The sequence below is a fragment of the Nymphaea colorata genome, chromosome 13, assembly GCF_008831285.2.
Source record: "Nymphaea colorata isolate Beijing-Zhang1983 chromosome 13, ASM883128v2, whole genome shotgun sequence".
Lineage (NCBI taxonomy): Eukaryota > Viridiplantae > Streptophyta > Magnoliopsida > Nymphaeales > Nymphaeaceae > Nymphaea > Nymphaea colorata.
In genome coordinates this window covers 5,902,624-5,916,897 of record NC_045150.1, presented here as the reverse complement: position 1 = coordinate 5,916,897, position 14,274 = coordinate 5,902,624, and the positions used below count along the sequence as shown (strand labels likewise).

The window sequence follows — 14,274 nt, the reverse complement described above, 5'->3', positions numbered from 1 at the left end:
TTCAATTTGGCAAAATCTCTACAGTAAACGGATTGCTGGACTTGGAAATGTTGGTGGATAATAGTTTGGTGGGAGTCAGTGACTCAGCTGCTATGGTTTCATAAATAATCTTCAGTATAGCACAACCATTGAGGGTAATGGAACGAGTTCTCAGCCGGTTGTTCAACAGAGCTATCTGTCAATAAGCCACACAAGGCTCCGTTCCCTGTGGCTTAGTTGTCTCCGTTAAGTGTTTGAGGGAAGAGAACAAACTCAACATCCCTATGATCACCATGTTATTGAAGGGAACACATGAATCCATTATTACAGCATCAGAGTGGCAGTTTGTTGTTCTTCAAACATGGTTCAAGCGGATAAGAAATACCAGAGTGGCGGTCTTTCTTTTCCTGTTGGGGCCATTAATTGAGATGCAGAACTAGATAGAATCTTCATGGTGTGTTGGCGACCACCGATTGACTGTCGGTGGCTGTTGAGTGAGCAGATTGCTCCTGCAGCGGTGGAAGGTACTGGACTTCTCTCTTCAGTCATCGTCATCCTGGATGAGGACAGACACGCAAAAGACAAAAGGTTGAGGGGGACCGGGTTTACTCGATCCATCGAATTGTGTGCACACCTCTGTGCATACAACCAAAGTGGGTTGGAGTATTTTTGAATTTCTTCATAAAGTAATGGATATTTTTTATTTATTAATTTTTCATAATCCTTGAAAGAATTTCGTTATTTATTTTAATAAAGGTATTCCGATCATTGCATGCATAATTTTTCGTGTACGAAATATGCAGGTAACCAGCTTCGGATCAAGCTCGGTTATTGGTAGAGTGACAAGAAATCTCTCTTCTGATTCAAAATCGTGCTTCTCTTCATCAAGAAACCATGTTTTTATATGTATAATGTTTTGTCGGTTTAAAATAATGTATTAGATCAATACTATGGATGGGTTCAACCTGACAATTTTTTACTTGATCCATTGATTCCAATGTGTTCAGGTAATCGAAAACCTATGACTTGATTTTTTTTGGTTTGTGATCTTTGACAAGAAATATCCTTTTAAGCCTAGAAAATTTGATGTCTTTTGATTCAGGAATGTTTAAATCACCAAAAGAACTTTCGATGCATGATGAATGTTGAGAGCTCAGAAGATAACCACAGCTGCAAGGTTGGATTTTCTTGGTAATCACAGCTCAGAAGATAATCTCCTCTAATGGGACGGGTCTGGATTAATCATGAATTTGGATTAGCCTAAACAGATCTGATTCTGATTAGGCTTACTTTTTTTATGTAGATCTTTGATGTGACATTAGATGCGCTTATCTAGCTTCGATTGAACATTCACGTATATTGAAGATTACTAATAAACATTTACTGTAGTTTCCTATGCGTTTAGGATGCATGCTTATTTCGGTTTCAAATAAAGTTACCGAAAAGAATTATGTGCATTAAATGTAAAATCTCAACTTTTGATAGCGAAGTGCGATCGTTAGTGGATCTTCATTGATAAACTTGGGTGGAGTTCTAAGATCCTTTACATATAAATGTTTCAACCGAAAAGCAAGAAACTGGGTAATTAATTTCCAAATTAAAAAGAGACTAATTAATTAATGATTTTTACATTTTAATTTAATAATTGTTTTGAGAATCGTGGAGGAATGCACAGAGCCGGATCTGGCCGACAAGTTGTTGGTGAAGCTTAGCTGAGGTCGGGCCAGGAAGTGCTGGGTTAGAGCTTGGCAATGGCTGCACTTTGAGTTACCAACCTAGGTTTGGTGTGGATCTAGCTTTGCTGCAATGAGGCTTTGGAAAGGCTGGTACGCACTAGCCCACACTGTAGCTCTGCTACTAGAGCCATGCTGGGCGAGGCATGCAATCACCAGTGAGCTTCAACCATGCATCTAAGGCTGTGGTTCGTCATTTTACGGGTGAACGGGGTTTTCTACTGCCTGTAAGAAAGCTGAAGTCTCCACCCAACCCCTTAGTGATAGGGTGTTGTGTGACAGAGTGATTCTTATTGGTGACAACATTGGGGTAAACCAGTTCATGATCCTACAACTATATTGATTTGATTGTATTCAAATTGAAGTTATGTTGGGTTTTATCCATCACCAAAGAGTGAGTTGTATGTAAAGGTGGGTGCACACACTGTATATGCTCCCGCAAAAAAAGAAGTTAGAAGTCAGGGTATTAATTCTAGGTATTTTTCAAAAAAGAAATGTCCATTTTGAACTTTTAACTTTTTCATTACCTCTTTTGTTCTTAAACAAAATTTTTATTTTTATAAACAAGGTTATCCTAGTCATTACCCTGGGCCGTGTATAGGCCTGAGCAATGGGCCTAAGTACCAAAAAAACCAGCCTGAGTCGACCTGATGGGGCTCGTAAGCCCGATTATTTTTTTTATTATTTTTATTTAATAATATATATATATATATATATTATTATTAAAAATGTATTTTATATTCAAAATTTTTTATTTCAAAACTCATGCCCGGTCTCAGGTTTCGGGCATCAGACCAACCTGTCGGGCCAGGCAAGCCTGATGCCCAGGTCTAGTGGTGTACAAGTTTTATGTGCACCAGAGGATGCATATAACTAGCTTGGCCATCATGGAAGTGGGCTTAGAAATTGAGGAAAGGTCATTGTGAAGTTTTAGAATTTGTGGGCACAGTATGTTGTTTGGACACTTGAACTATAGGTGTGCCTATGATGATCAGAGAGCATTGTTTGTTTGTTTCTAACTTCTCAAAAGTCCCAACTTTTAGGTTCATTACTTTTTTGGAAAAAATTTTGTGAGTAACAGGACAACATATACAATGAAAATAAGTTTTCTTAAGATGTGTATTGTTAACCGATTTTTGAACTCCTATTTGCTTACTTGTTATCACATTAAGAATTCTAAAATACTGATTTAAATATTAAATTTAAAGGATCAGGAATTCAGGATGTGAATAGATAGGATGTACAACCAGTCGAGCCAACTCAGATTCTACTCAAACTCGAACACTTGGTTAAGCTCGGCCGCTTTAATAAAGAGTCAAGTTAAAGTTGAAAATGAACTTACTTTATTTAACAAGTTGAGCTCGAGCCAGGCAGGCACGGCTTGGTTGAACTCGATTAAGCTTTCGAGAAAAAAAAATATATAATACCTGCTTCACATTGTAATCACAGAGTAGACTGGTGTCTTTCTTTGTGGTTGGTACCTAAGTTTGACGTTCAGGGTTCAAATCTAAGCTTCTGCTTCACTTTAAAACCATTTTTCCAATAAATGGCTCGGCTAAGCTCCAGCCAAACTTCAGCTTGAGCTTACCGAGCCAAGTTCTAGTTTCTTAAGCTTGAGCTGAGCTTGAGTTGTGGCATATGGGACTTGAACTGAGTTCGAGCCGAGCTCTCGCTTTGAACTCTGCTAGCAAATAGCAAACATCCGTAGATGTGATCTAAAAACTAATGCATATTCAATGTTATCCATTTCCATCAACAAAACAGTAATTAAGCAAAACAACATGTGTACACATTTATTTTGAATACCAAAAGTGTGAATTCTTGAAAATGGGTTTGAAATTGCCCTATGAGGAATGACAAGATCTCTACTGTACTACTCTACAAGACCTCAAAGCAGGATAGAGCCAGAAATTTTTCATAAGGGAGACCGAATTAAAGTTTTTAAATTTTGATTAAGCCAGAAATATCAATTTTTAAAATTTTTATATAAAACAAGTAATTTTTTTTTAAATTTTACATGTAATTAAAAAAAAAAGAGGTGAACCATGGCCCATGCAGGCCCTACCTTAGCCCCGGAGTCCATGACCACCTTGGTGAATAAAATAAATGAAATGCTAAGAATAGTTGCTACCAAATGCTCACCAACCCCATGTTCCTGATCTAAAGGAAGCCTGTCACCTTTCAAATGTCTAAGAGAAAATAGAGATGAGTTTGTTCTGCTGAGCGTTTTCATTGTTATTTGGACTAACTTAACTCTCATGCCTAAATGGTCTGGCAGCAAAAGATGCTTAATTGATGATTCAGTAAGTAGGAAGTTGAAAAATTCCTGTAAAATTAGAAGCTGAGAAATTAGGAAACTTTGACGTAGTTTTGAAGTAAATTAAATGAATAAACTTATGCTTTATGTCTTGTTTGTTATTTTGTACATAAGTTAATTAGAAAGACTTTTAAAAGTTGACCATGAAATGTTTGAAAAAGCATGAGTGTTTTATTTCCAAACTGTTTAAGATAAATATCTTGCTTATATAAGATAAATATCTATGTATGCTAACAGTCCTTATGTATAGTCATGATGCGATTTAATCCTTGACAAACAAAGGGAACTGAAAAGTTTTGGAAAAAAAAAAACAACACAAAGTAACATAATTAAAGGAGTTTGAGATTCATGTCAGGTACGTACCAAGCCAGAAAATTTTCGCTGAGGGACATTGATTATATAATTTTAATTTTTGAGAGCACCTATACGTAAATAAGAAAAACTGTCATCAAGTTTTCATATAAAAATAAACACTTTATGTGGACCTATGTAGGCAATTACTCACATATGCCTCCACCTGCCTCCACTCCTGGTGCCAGTTTTTTCTTCAGATGAACAAATTTGAATCTTCTGAGTTCATTCGGGAAGTAGGACTTTCAAAAAGTCATTGGAATATGGCATAATTGAACCGTCAATTATAATAAAACTTAAAAAAAATACACAACCCCAATAACCCTGTATATATATATGACTTTAGATTTAATGGACATCAAGAAATATCAGACCTAAGTCATCCAATCTACAGATAAAGAGCCTATCTCTCTCTCTCTCTCTCATGTGACCTATCTCACCCTCTCCCATTGTTTCCCTGACAGCCATCATGTTCTTCCGGTTTCGTAATCTGTGCATAGCCTTTAAGAAAATGACCCACTTATATTGACTCTCTGATTCATTTTCGAAGGTACTTGACATGCATAAAAGCCCTCCACAAAAATATTTATGCACAGAGCTATGCATATAACTAAGTTGGCTTTATTGGGGAGCCCAGCAGCGCAGCTCTTCCATGCTGACGCTAATGGTGGTGGGCCGGCAAGGTAGTAGAATCCTGGCCGGTGGTGTAACCGGTGGTAAGCTTTTCACTTTTTCAGGCCGGCCCAAGGGTCAATTTTGCGGGTTGGACCGGACCCGTATCTGGCTGGGTGCCGGACTAGGCATGGTTGCAATGCCTAGTCTACAATGTGACTGCCAATTTATACATTACCCTTGTCTTTTGCAGCATGGTAGGTCCAAAGGGTACGACAAAGACCTGAATATACCCTTTCGACCACAGGAAGGAAAGGCGATGGCTCGTTTCGTGGTCAAGCTTCAACCACCGTCATGATCTCACCCTGTGGAATTGTTGCATCTTTTCTATGCGTATGGTGGGGAGAGTCGACAAACCCCTGTGCTCCTCCTTTTGGTCCAAGATGGCAAACTCCTCATGCGGTTCCCTCAAAAGGACTTGTTGAAGTCATTAATGCTCGATTCCTCCTCCTTCCTGCTTTTCTTTCATCATCTTTCCTATGTGTGCGTTAATTTTCAGAGTGAGGTGGACCCGCAGTAGCACTTGCTCACTATTATATAATGGCATTGCACCACCTCATTGGGCTGCACCAATTACTTTCTAAGCTTCTTCTCTAAATTGTAGATTATCATGGCTGAGCAAAGGGTTTCAGAGATCTCCCACACCGTCATCCAACGTAAGCCATCAATCCTGCAAACCCTTTCGTTGTAGAGTTCTTTCATGCATGCATGGTCGATCCGTTTCATAAGTTGTGGCAAATATTTCCAAAACTATGTGATGATCTTGGCTATAGTATAATTTTGTGTTTTTCGAGTTCACCTGGCCTTAATCTTCTTGTTTAAGAGGGGGAGACTACTTGTATTGTTTGATTCTTTTGTGAAAGTGAAAAAACTCAATAAGGCTGTGGACGTAGGAGGACCTTGCCTTTGAACCACATAAAATGTTTATGCCTTCTTCTTCTTTCTCTTCTTTGGTTTCTTCTCTTATTTTCCAAAGAGAGAGAGAGAGGGGGAGCCTTGTTCCTAACAGATGGAAGGCTCGGAGTTGTAGCGGATGTCCTCCTCTTAGGTGCATGAGTTTGACTTGCAATCTGGACATTTCATTGGAGTGGTGAATTTGTGATGCCATGCATAGGCAACTAATTGAGTATCGGATATTCTGAAATATTCTTGCCGTTTTCATTTAAATGAAAGAACTTGTACAGAAACAGGAAACCTTTCTGCCATTTTTTGTAGTCAGTGAAATAAAAAACACAGGGGAAGAGTACTCGTATTTTCTTTCTCATGAAATTAGTTGGCTTGTTAAAAGTATTCCAAATTCTGGCATGAATTTGTGAAGCATGCAAAATTTGCTGCTATAGCATACTGGTGGTTGTGCACATCATGACTCTTCTCTTACTTGATAATTACGTAGCAGAAAACATTGGCGTATTGACATGGTTGTTCGTTCGCCTTGACAGTGGAAACCAACACAGCCACGGCCACGGCCACCCCAAGTAGGAAGGAACAAGAAATGAAGCAAATGAAGGAGACCAATAAGAGCTTGAAGAAGGGCTCAGTTGCATCCAGAACTGGCTTGGTTTACTGGGCTCTAGTCTTCGCCAACTACTTCTCTCTGTCAATAGGCCTCGTCTCCTCTAACATGTTGTCAAGGTTCTATTTCATGCATGGAGGAAGCAGGAGATGGGTCACATCCCTTACCCAATCAGGAGGCTTCCCATTTCTCTTCATTCCTTTGGCTATTTCTTACTACATGAGCCCATCATCATCCTATAAGCCATTCTCATGCTTCACACCAAGGGTGCTGCTTTGCGCCGTAGTCTTGGGGTTGCTTATAGGCTTTGACAACTTCATCTACTCTTGGGGAGTATCCTTCCTCTCCGCTTCCATATCTTCCTTGCTTCTTTCCACTCAGTTGGCCTTCACTGCCGTGTTTTCCTGCCTGATAGTTAAGCAACCCATGAACTTCCCAACTCTGAATTGCATCATCCTGCTAACGACGAGCTCTGCACTTGTTGGATTCACCAGTAGCCACCAAAGGCCTCCCGGCGTCACCAACATTCAGTACGGCTTGGGTGTAATCTTAACAATTGCTGCCGCTGCTTTGTATGGCCTGTACTTGCCACTGTTGGAGCTTTTAAACGGCAGTATGATGAAGAAGAAGAAGTTGGTAATCACGTTTAGGCTTGTTTTGGAGACGCAGATCGTGATCTTCGCTACTGCTTCTGTGTTTTCTTGCCTGGGCCTGGCCATCAATGGGGATTTTGGAAGGATCAAGGCAGAAGCGGAGGGATTTGACGTGGGAGAGGTGAAGTACGTTCTGTGCTTGGTGTTTGGAGCTATTTCATGGCAGATGGCCTTTGTGGGAACTGCCGGTTTGGTGTTTCTGACAAGCTCTTTGATGAGTGGCATATGCACGACTGCACTGATACCAGCAGGGGTTTTGTCCCCGTTGGTTTTCTTCCATGAAGGTTTCAGTGCAGGGAAGGGCTTTGCCATTGTTCTATCTATCTGGGCTTTCGCTTCTTACCTGTTTGGGGAGTACAAGCAAAAGAAAGACAACCCTAAGAACCGGGAGGAGTTGCCAAATCAGAAAAACTGAAGTTCGAGACTCTCATGAGTCCTAGGTTTCTAGACTTTCTTAGACATTTCATTTTTACAGTTTACCTTGTAGGCTAAGGCTAGCTTAATAAGAAAAGTGCAATTAAATATGTACTACCATATCCACATTCATTTTGTAAGTTTATTATGGTCATAATGATATTTGATTCAATGAAGTTCTTCCCAAATACCTTAGAGTGAGAGAGAGAGAGAGAGAGAGAGAGAGCTGTAATAATCTACCATTAACCTTCGAGTATCTGAAAAAGATTAACCAATATGAACTTCAAAATATACTTAAACTCTAGAATATTATTGCTAAGGACAATTACACGCCAAATTCTCCCTTTTTTTATCAAAAGACTCGATGAACAGTAACGTAGACTTGCTCAATTAAATCACTTTTGAACAAAGTATTACATGTTACAACCACTATCAACAGAGGATGAAATATGACTAGTTTAACAGGTGAAAGTGTACCAGAGGGGTTGGCACAACAAACAAGATGGGGGCTGGTAGAGGCCAATATTTGTTTTGAATCTTTTGAGTATCCACATGTTACAAAAGTTGGGTCACCCAAAACACAAAAAGTATGTCTTGTACTCTTTGACAAGGTATTAGGTGGGGGCTTTGACATTCAACCAAGCAAGGGGCTTTACCGTACCCAAAACTATAAAGGTGATTGTTTCTTGTACTCCTTTTCAGCAGTAGTTATGCACAAGGATGCACAATGACTAAAGTACCCCTGTCTATAAAAAATTAAACTTTTTAAAATGGCAAAAAAGGGATTTTGAAAAGGTAAAAAAAAGTCTAAAATGTGTATTACTTTCTAAAAATTTTTGAAACTACCTCAACCCCCCCCCCCCTTTTTTTTTCCTTTGGTGCATACTTATATGTGCACAGGGGTGTACACACAACTCAATCTCATCTCTATCCATTTACAACCAAGGGATTATACCCTAGGTGCATGTATGCAAGTATTTTCAATTGGGATCTTATCTTTCATGTCAAGTTGCATTGCAATCTACATGAGGAAAGTTGTTGGTTTTGAAGGTTTTTTTTTACAAAGTTTGACAGCAAGACTTTGACTTGAGATTCATTTTTGGAAATGAACTAAAAGATCGGCATGATTTCTCAAAAGCACATAGCATATAAATAATGTCGCCTTCGGCACCAAAAAAACCTTTTAAAGTAAGTTTTTACAAACACAAAAATCAAATTAAACATGAACCTAAACATCGAAGCAAGCCAGAACATTGAAAGCACATAGTTTTTTTTTTTATGCTCAAGTAGCCTCCCCTAAACAAATACTAAAAGAAATTAAATAAGGCCCTAAATTAAGAAGGCCCGATTTGCCATTGCCTTGAGAATATTATTGAAGATTCAAAATAACTGAAAACTTTCTTTTTGTCTTATAGCAGAGTCCTAGTTATGCAAAGGATTGTACGTGAACTCCTATCTGTTCCTGCGTCAGATCGGACTCGCCGTAGAAAGTTTTCTGAAAAGTATTTAAAATTCAACGGGGAAGTCAGACTTAATTGGGTCCAACGGTTGGTGGAATTTGGAAAACCTGAAATGGAGAGCATGACTTTGAAGTGAAGCTGGTTACATGCACATCACTGTGTAATTAACCAAAATACGTTTCATAAAGTGAAAAAAAAAAGTTTTGAAAACCACAAAAAGAAGATTATATAAAAATAAAAAGACTGAAAAGTGTAAAATACCTCCAAGCCTTTCTCTTTTTTGAAAGGTGCATATTTGTTGCATGAACTCAGATCCAGAGAGAGAGAAAGAAAGGGATGGACATGAACCAGTCTACTTATCCATAGCTCCGTGATGAACTTGATCAATTTATGCAAGAGAATATATAGAAAACGTTGAATACTCTGAACTCACAAGTTTTTGCATTTGTATTGGAGAACATTGTGCATTTGTCAAAAACAATATCATGGTCACCGCCCCTTAAAGAGGGTGGGAGAGTCGGGGTATTTTAGAAATTGCTTAAGAAGAAAACCTTTTTGGACTTTTAATTTTTTCACTAACTTTTTAATCTTTATAGTATGACCAGGGTATTCTGGTCATTACTCAGGGTGGTGCACAATTTTAGGATACATCTAACCAGCTTAGCTTGGTAGGTGGATCCTGACCTTTGGCCCCAGCTGGCCAGCTACGTACGTAGAGCTTGCCGACCTTGCTAGTCCTCCTCAATTACGGACCCTCATTTCCACTAGTGCCCTTTAGTGAGCATATTCATGAAATACTACAATTAGTATTTTATAAATTTACTGTAATTTGTAGAGCAAATTCGTGAAACACTTACTGAGTGATGTTCTTGCCACCAAACGACTCCGTTAAGGTTCTCTGCTATTTTGTGCCAGCATGTATAATTTCTTTGAAATTATGCTCAAAGAAAGAAGGAAATGCATGTTGGCAGGCTCAGTCTAATGGAAAATTTGTAGTTTCAACCAAGAATGTTCATCTTCCAAAAAATGTACTTGAAGTTATACAAACATGTAGATCCACCTAATCTCTATATAGGAAAATAAAAGATCTATTTATTTGATGAGGTAACAGGTTTCAATTTCTTCCATTATTTAGCTGCCACTATTTTGTACGCAGATGCGTGAAAATAAGAACAATTTTAAAATGCATGTATTTGGTGCACCACTGAAAATTCTCCAAAATGAAGCAATGCGTCCCATGCACCCACCCCCAAACACACACATGCAAATATAAGTACCTTACTAAAAACATGTAAATATTATATCTTAACATGTCAGATATGATGGAAATTGCATTGGCCGTTGTTCTTAAAAAGATTAAACAATGGAAATTAACTTTAAAAAAATTGAAACCTAATTGTATTTTTAAGAAACTGAGATGCCCCTAAGAACAAATAAAAACCTCATTTAAGGAAACTCATTTGTTTCTTTCATTGAATCAGTAGAAGAGCAAGAATATTTTTTTTGGTGGGGGCATTCAATACTCGATCTCTTTAATTTGTTTGGGGCATTTATATATATATAACAATCAAATATATCAAAATATTAGCATAATATTAAATCAACTTAATTCCCATCATTTAATCTCGTTAAAATCAATGTCCCAAGCCATTCTCATGAAATCTGGCACACGAAGCATTGGTAGAGGCCTTCCTTTCTTTACATACTTTTCTATCAAATATTATGTTCTATTTTCTCTTTTAGTATTTGTTGCTCACATACTTTTTATGTCGAACCTGGTTATATGCACCCTGTCATGCATAAAAAATTATGAATCACCATCTTCAATGACCAGAATACCCCTGATAAAATCATGGTGGCACGTAATGGAATGTCATTAAAAATCTCCGTGCTGATCTCTCTTCTCAAAGCCTTTGATCGGGAACTGAAGAACTTCATGGAATCATATGATGATTACAATCGTTCTATACAAATACTAATAGTATGCTGCTAATTGAACCTTCTTTTCTTAAGCTTACAAGGTAAACTGTGAAGATGAAATCTCTAAGAACATCTAGCACCCCAAGACTCATCAGACTTCAACTTTTCTGATTTCCCAACTCCGCTTGGTTCTTAGGCTCGGCTTTCCTTTGCTTGTACTCCCCAAACAGATAAGAAGCGAAAGCCCAGATAGATAGAACAATGGCAAAGCCCTTCCCTGCACTGAAACCTTCATGGAAGAAAACCAACGGGGACAAAACCCCTGCTGGTATCAGTGCAGTCGTGCATATGCCACTCATCAAAGAGCTTGTCAGAAACACCAAACCAGCAGTTCCCACAAAGGCCATCTGCCATGAAATAGCTCCAAACACCAAGCACAGAACGTACTTCACTTCTCCCACGTCAAATCCCTCCGCTTCTGCCCTGATCCTTCCAAAATCCCCATTGATGGCCAGGCCCAGGCAAGAAAACACAGAAGCAGTAGCGAAGATCACGATCTGCGTCTCCAAAACAAGCCTAAACGTGATTACCAACTTCTTCTTCTTCATCATACTGCCGTTTAAAAGCTCCAACAGTGGCAAGTACAGGCCATACAAAGCAGCGGCAGCAATTGTTAAGATTACACCCAAGCCGTACTGAATGTTGGTGACTCCGGGAGGCCTTTGGTGGCTACTGGTGAATCCAACAAGTGCAGAGCTCGTCGTTAGCAGGATGATGCAATTCAGAGTTGGGAAGTTCATGGGTTGCTTAACGATCAGGCAGGAAAACACGGCAGTGAAGGCCAACTGAGTGGAAAGAAGCAAGGAAGATATGGAAGCGGAGAGGAAGGACACTCCCCAAGAGTAGATGAAGTTGTCAAAGCCTATAAGCAACCCCAAGACTACGGCGCAAAGCAGCACCCTTGGTGTGAAGCATGAGAATGGCTTATAGGATGATGATGCGCTCATGTAGTAAGAAATAGCCAAAGGAATGAAGAGAAATGGGAAGCCTCCTGATTGGGTAAGGGATGTGACCCATCTCCTGCTTCCTCCATGCATGAAATAGAACCTTGACAACATGTTAGAGGAGACGAGGCCTATTGACAGAGAGAAGTAGTTGGCGAAGACTAGAGCCCAGTAAACCAAGCCAGTTCTGGATGCAACTGAGCCCTTCTTCAAGCTCTTATTGGTCTCCTTCATTTGCTTCATTTCTTGTTCCTTCCTACTTGGGGTGGCCGTGGCCGTGGCTGTGTTCGCTTCCACTGTCAAGAAAATGTGCCATATTTAATTCCCACACATGACATGAAAGTGGTACACTGCCATGCAGAAAATGAGTATTGTTTGCAAAGTTTAAATTGCGAAAGTAACAGCATCCAGCTTATGGAACGTATATGAATATGTGGAACCTGTGGGAGGAGCAAGCATTCGCATCGACATGTGAAAAATTATATTCTAACTAGAATTTGAATCATCTATATATCAAGCAACTAAAAATTGGGACAGCTTCTCTTTCAAGCATTTTATGGTGTTGCTGTGGCTGGAACATGAAGGAAACATTTAACCGAAAGGTTTTATCAATAAACTGCATTGATTGCTTACATTGAAGAACAGTATGAGATATCTCTGCGACTCCTTGCTCTGCCATGGCCATGGCCGATCCCGCTATGCTGTAGAAGAAATGATCGACTGTTGGCGATATCCAGTACTTGGGGATATATGCCTTTATATATTACTGACCATGATGGTAGCTGGCCCAGTCGCAATATCTGAACAGATTTTCTTGGAAGGACAACAGAGATGTGAAAGGCACCTGGTTTCCACTCACCAACTACCATTACAGGAATTTTCATGTGTGTATGGCTGTGTCGACCAGACTCTTCCTTTCAAGGGTCCATCTTTTCAACAAGTCATTATTAATCGTGGAATCCAGTATTCATATTCAAGCTCAGGTCGTCATTCTTTTCCATGAGGATGTCTAATTCAAAGGATGTAAATTGGTCGGATTCTTTTTCTCAATGTTTCATATTGTAGTCTAACCTGATCTCTCCATGTAAATTTGATCATCATGGTTGACCGATAACATTATATCGACTTGACAAATTTTTTTCTATAAAAAAATGTATTGTCCTAGTTATAAATAACTGAATCTTGCCATTTTTATAGATATAAATTTTTTTTTATACATTTCAGAGGCGTTGAAGGTCCATTGATCATGTCAAATTGGACATGCAAAATCACAGTAACAGCCTCTATATAAATAGTTTCAGATATCAGCAAAATTGGTGGATTATTAATTAATGTAGCCTTATAGGAAATGTTGAGTTTTTCTTCTTGAGTTTAAGATCAATTGAACATCATCAACGTTGAAGGTGGTGCACAATATTTTGACTAAGGGGCACCGGAGTCATCACCAACCCATACGTATTTCAACCTGATGCTGCAGCTTATAGTGATTAATTGTTGTTAATTAATTAGAGCGCTCTCCTCCAAGAAAGATGGTAATTTTTTCTATGGATGGACATGATCTTTTTTAATAGAACTAAACAAAAATTTGTGGATTTCAGAAGCCTAGAAGGTTGCTAATTATAGGAAAGATTCTAAAATTTATGAATCCCATCGCCCAGATTAGTTGTAACCTAGCCCATTAATTCAGATATGAACCTGTTTCCATAATATTTGACTCAAACTTGAAAATTTCACGTCCCCACCGGGTGGACGGCGGGGTAGGCAATATACATTTTCAGTCAGTTTATTTTCGTTTGAAAGAAGAGTCGGAACAATGTATATATATATATATATATATAGACGTCATTACTTGGACCCAGGAAGTTCAAAATTTCTTAGAAAGTAGAATTTTGTGGGCAGGCCGCTGCTCTTAGGTTTATGTAATTAATTTGATCAAGTAAAAAATGTAATTTTTTGCAAAACATGGGAACCAAGTTCACAGAGGTGGAGGTAGGTGTAGGCACTGTGTGGGCAATTGTGGGTACAAACCCCAAAAAAATGTTTATTTTTATATATATGACCCAGCCACATTAGCCTCGAGAATGGTAATTTTTATCTCAAATCAATATTATTCAATACCATCAAAATAACACACTTCAATGTTACCCATAGCATAGTTAATACATGCCATGTAGTCAAACCGGTTCCACTTAGTGAAAAAGAGAAAGAGAAAGAGGGGTAAGGATGACTCCATACAGTGGGGACCCACCTAGGGCTGT

The 14,274-nt window shown here is 38.8% G+C and overlaps 2 protein-coding genes across 2 annotated transcripts; one reads left to right on the top strand and one right to left on the bottom strand.

Annotated features, from left to right (window-relative positions):
* Positions 1-5,638: 5,638 nt before the first annotated feature.
* Positions 5,639-7,685, top strand: LOC116267244 (purine permease 3-like). Its single transcript, XM_031648869.1, has 2 exons — positions 5,639-5,708; positions 6,492-7,685. Exons 1-2 carry the CDS (start codon positions 5,663-5,665, stop codon positions 7,631-7,633), a joined length of 1,188 nt encoding a protein of 395 aa, XP_031504729.1. The 5' UTR covers positions 5,639-5,662; the 3' UTR covers positions 7,634-7,685.
* A 3,402-nt stretch (positions 7,686-11,087) lies between these two features.
* Positions 11,088-12,722, bottom strand: LOC116267035 (purine permease 3-like). Its single transcript, XM_031648584.2, has 2 exons — positions 12,650-12,722; positions 11,088-12,312 (listed from the first exon to the last, which is right to left on the bottom strand). Exons 1-2 carry the CDS (start codon positions 12,699-12,701, stop codon positions 11,171-11,173), a joined length of 1,194 nt encoding a protein of 397 aa, XP_031504444.1. The 5' UTR covers positions 12,702-12,722; the 3' UTR covers positions 11,088-11,170.
* Between the last annotated feature and the right edge of the window lie 1,552 nt (positions 12,723-14,274).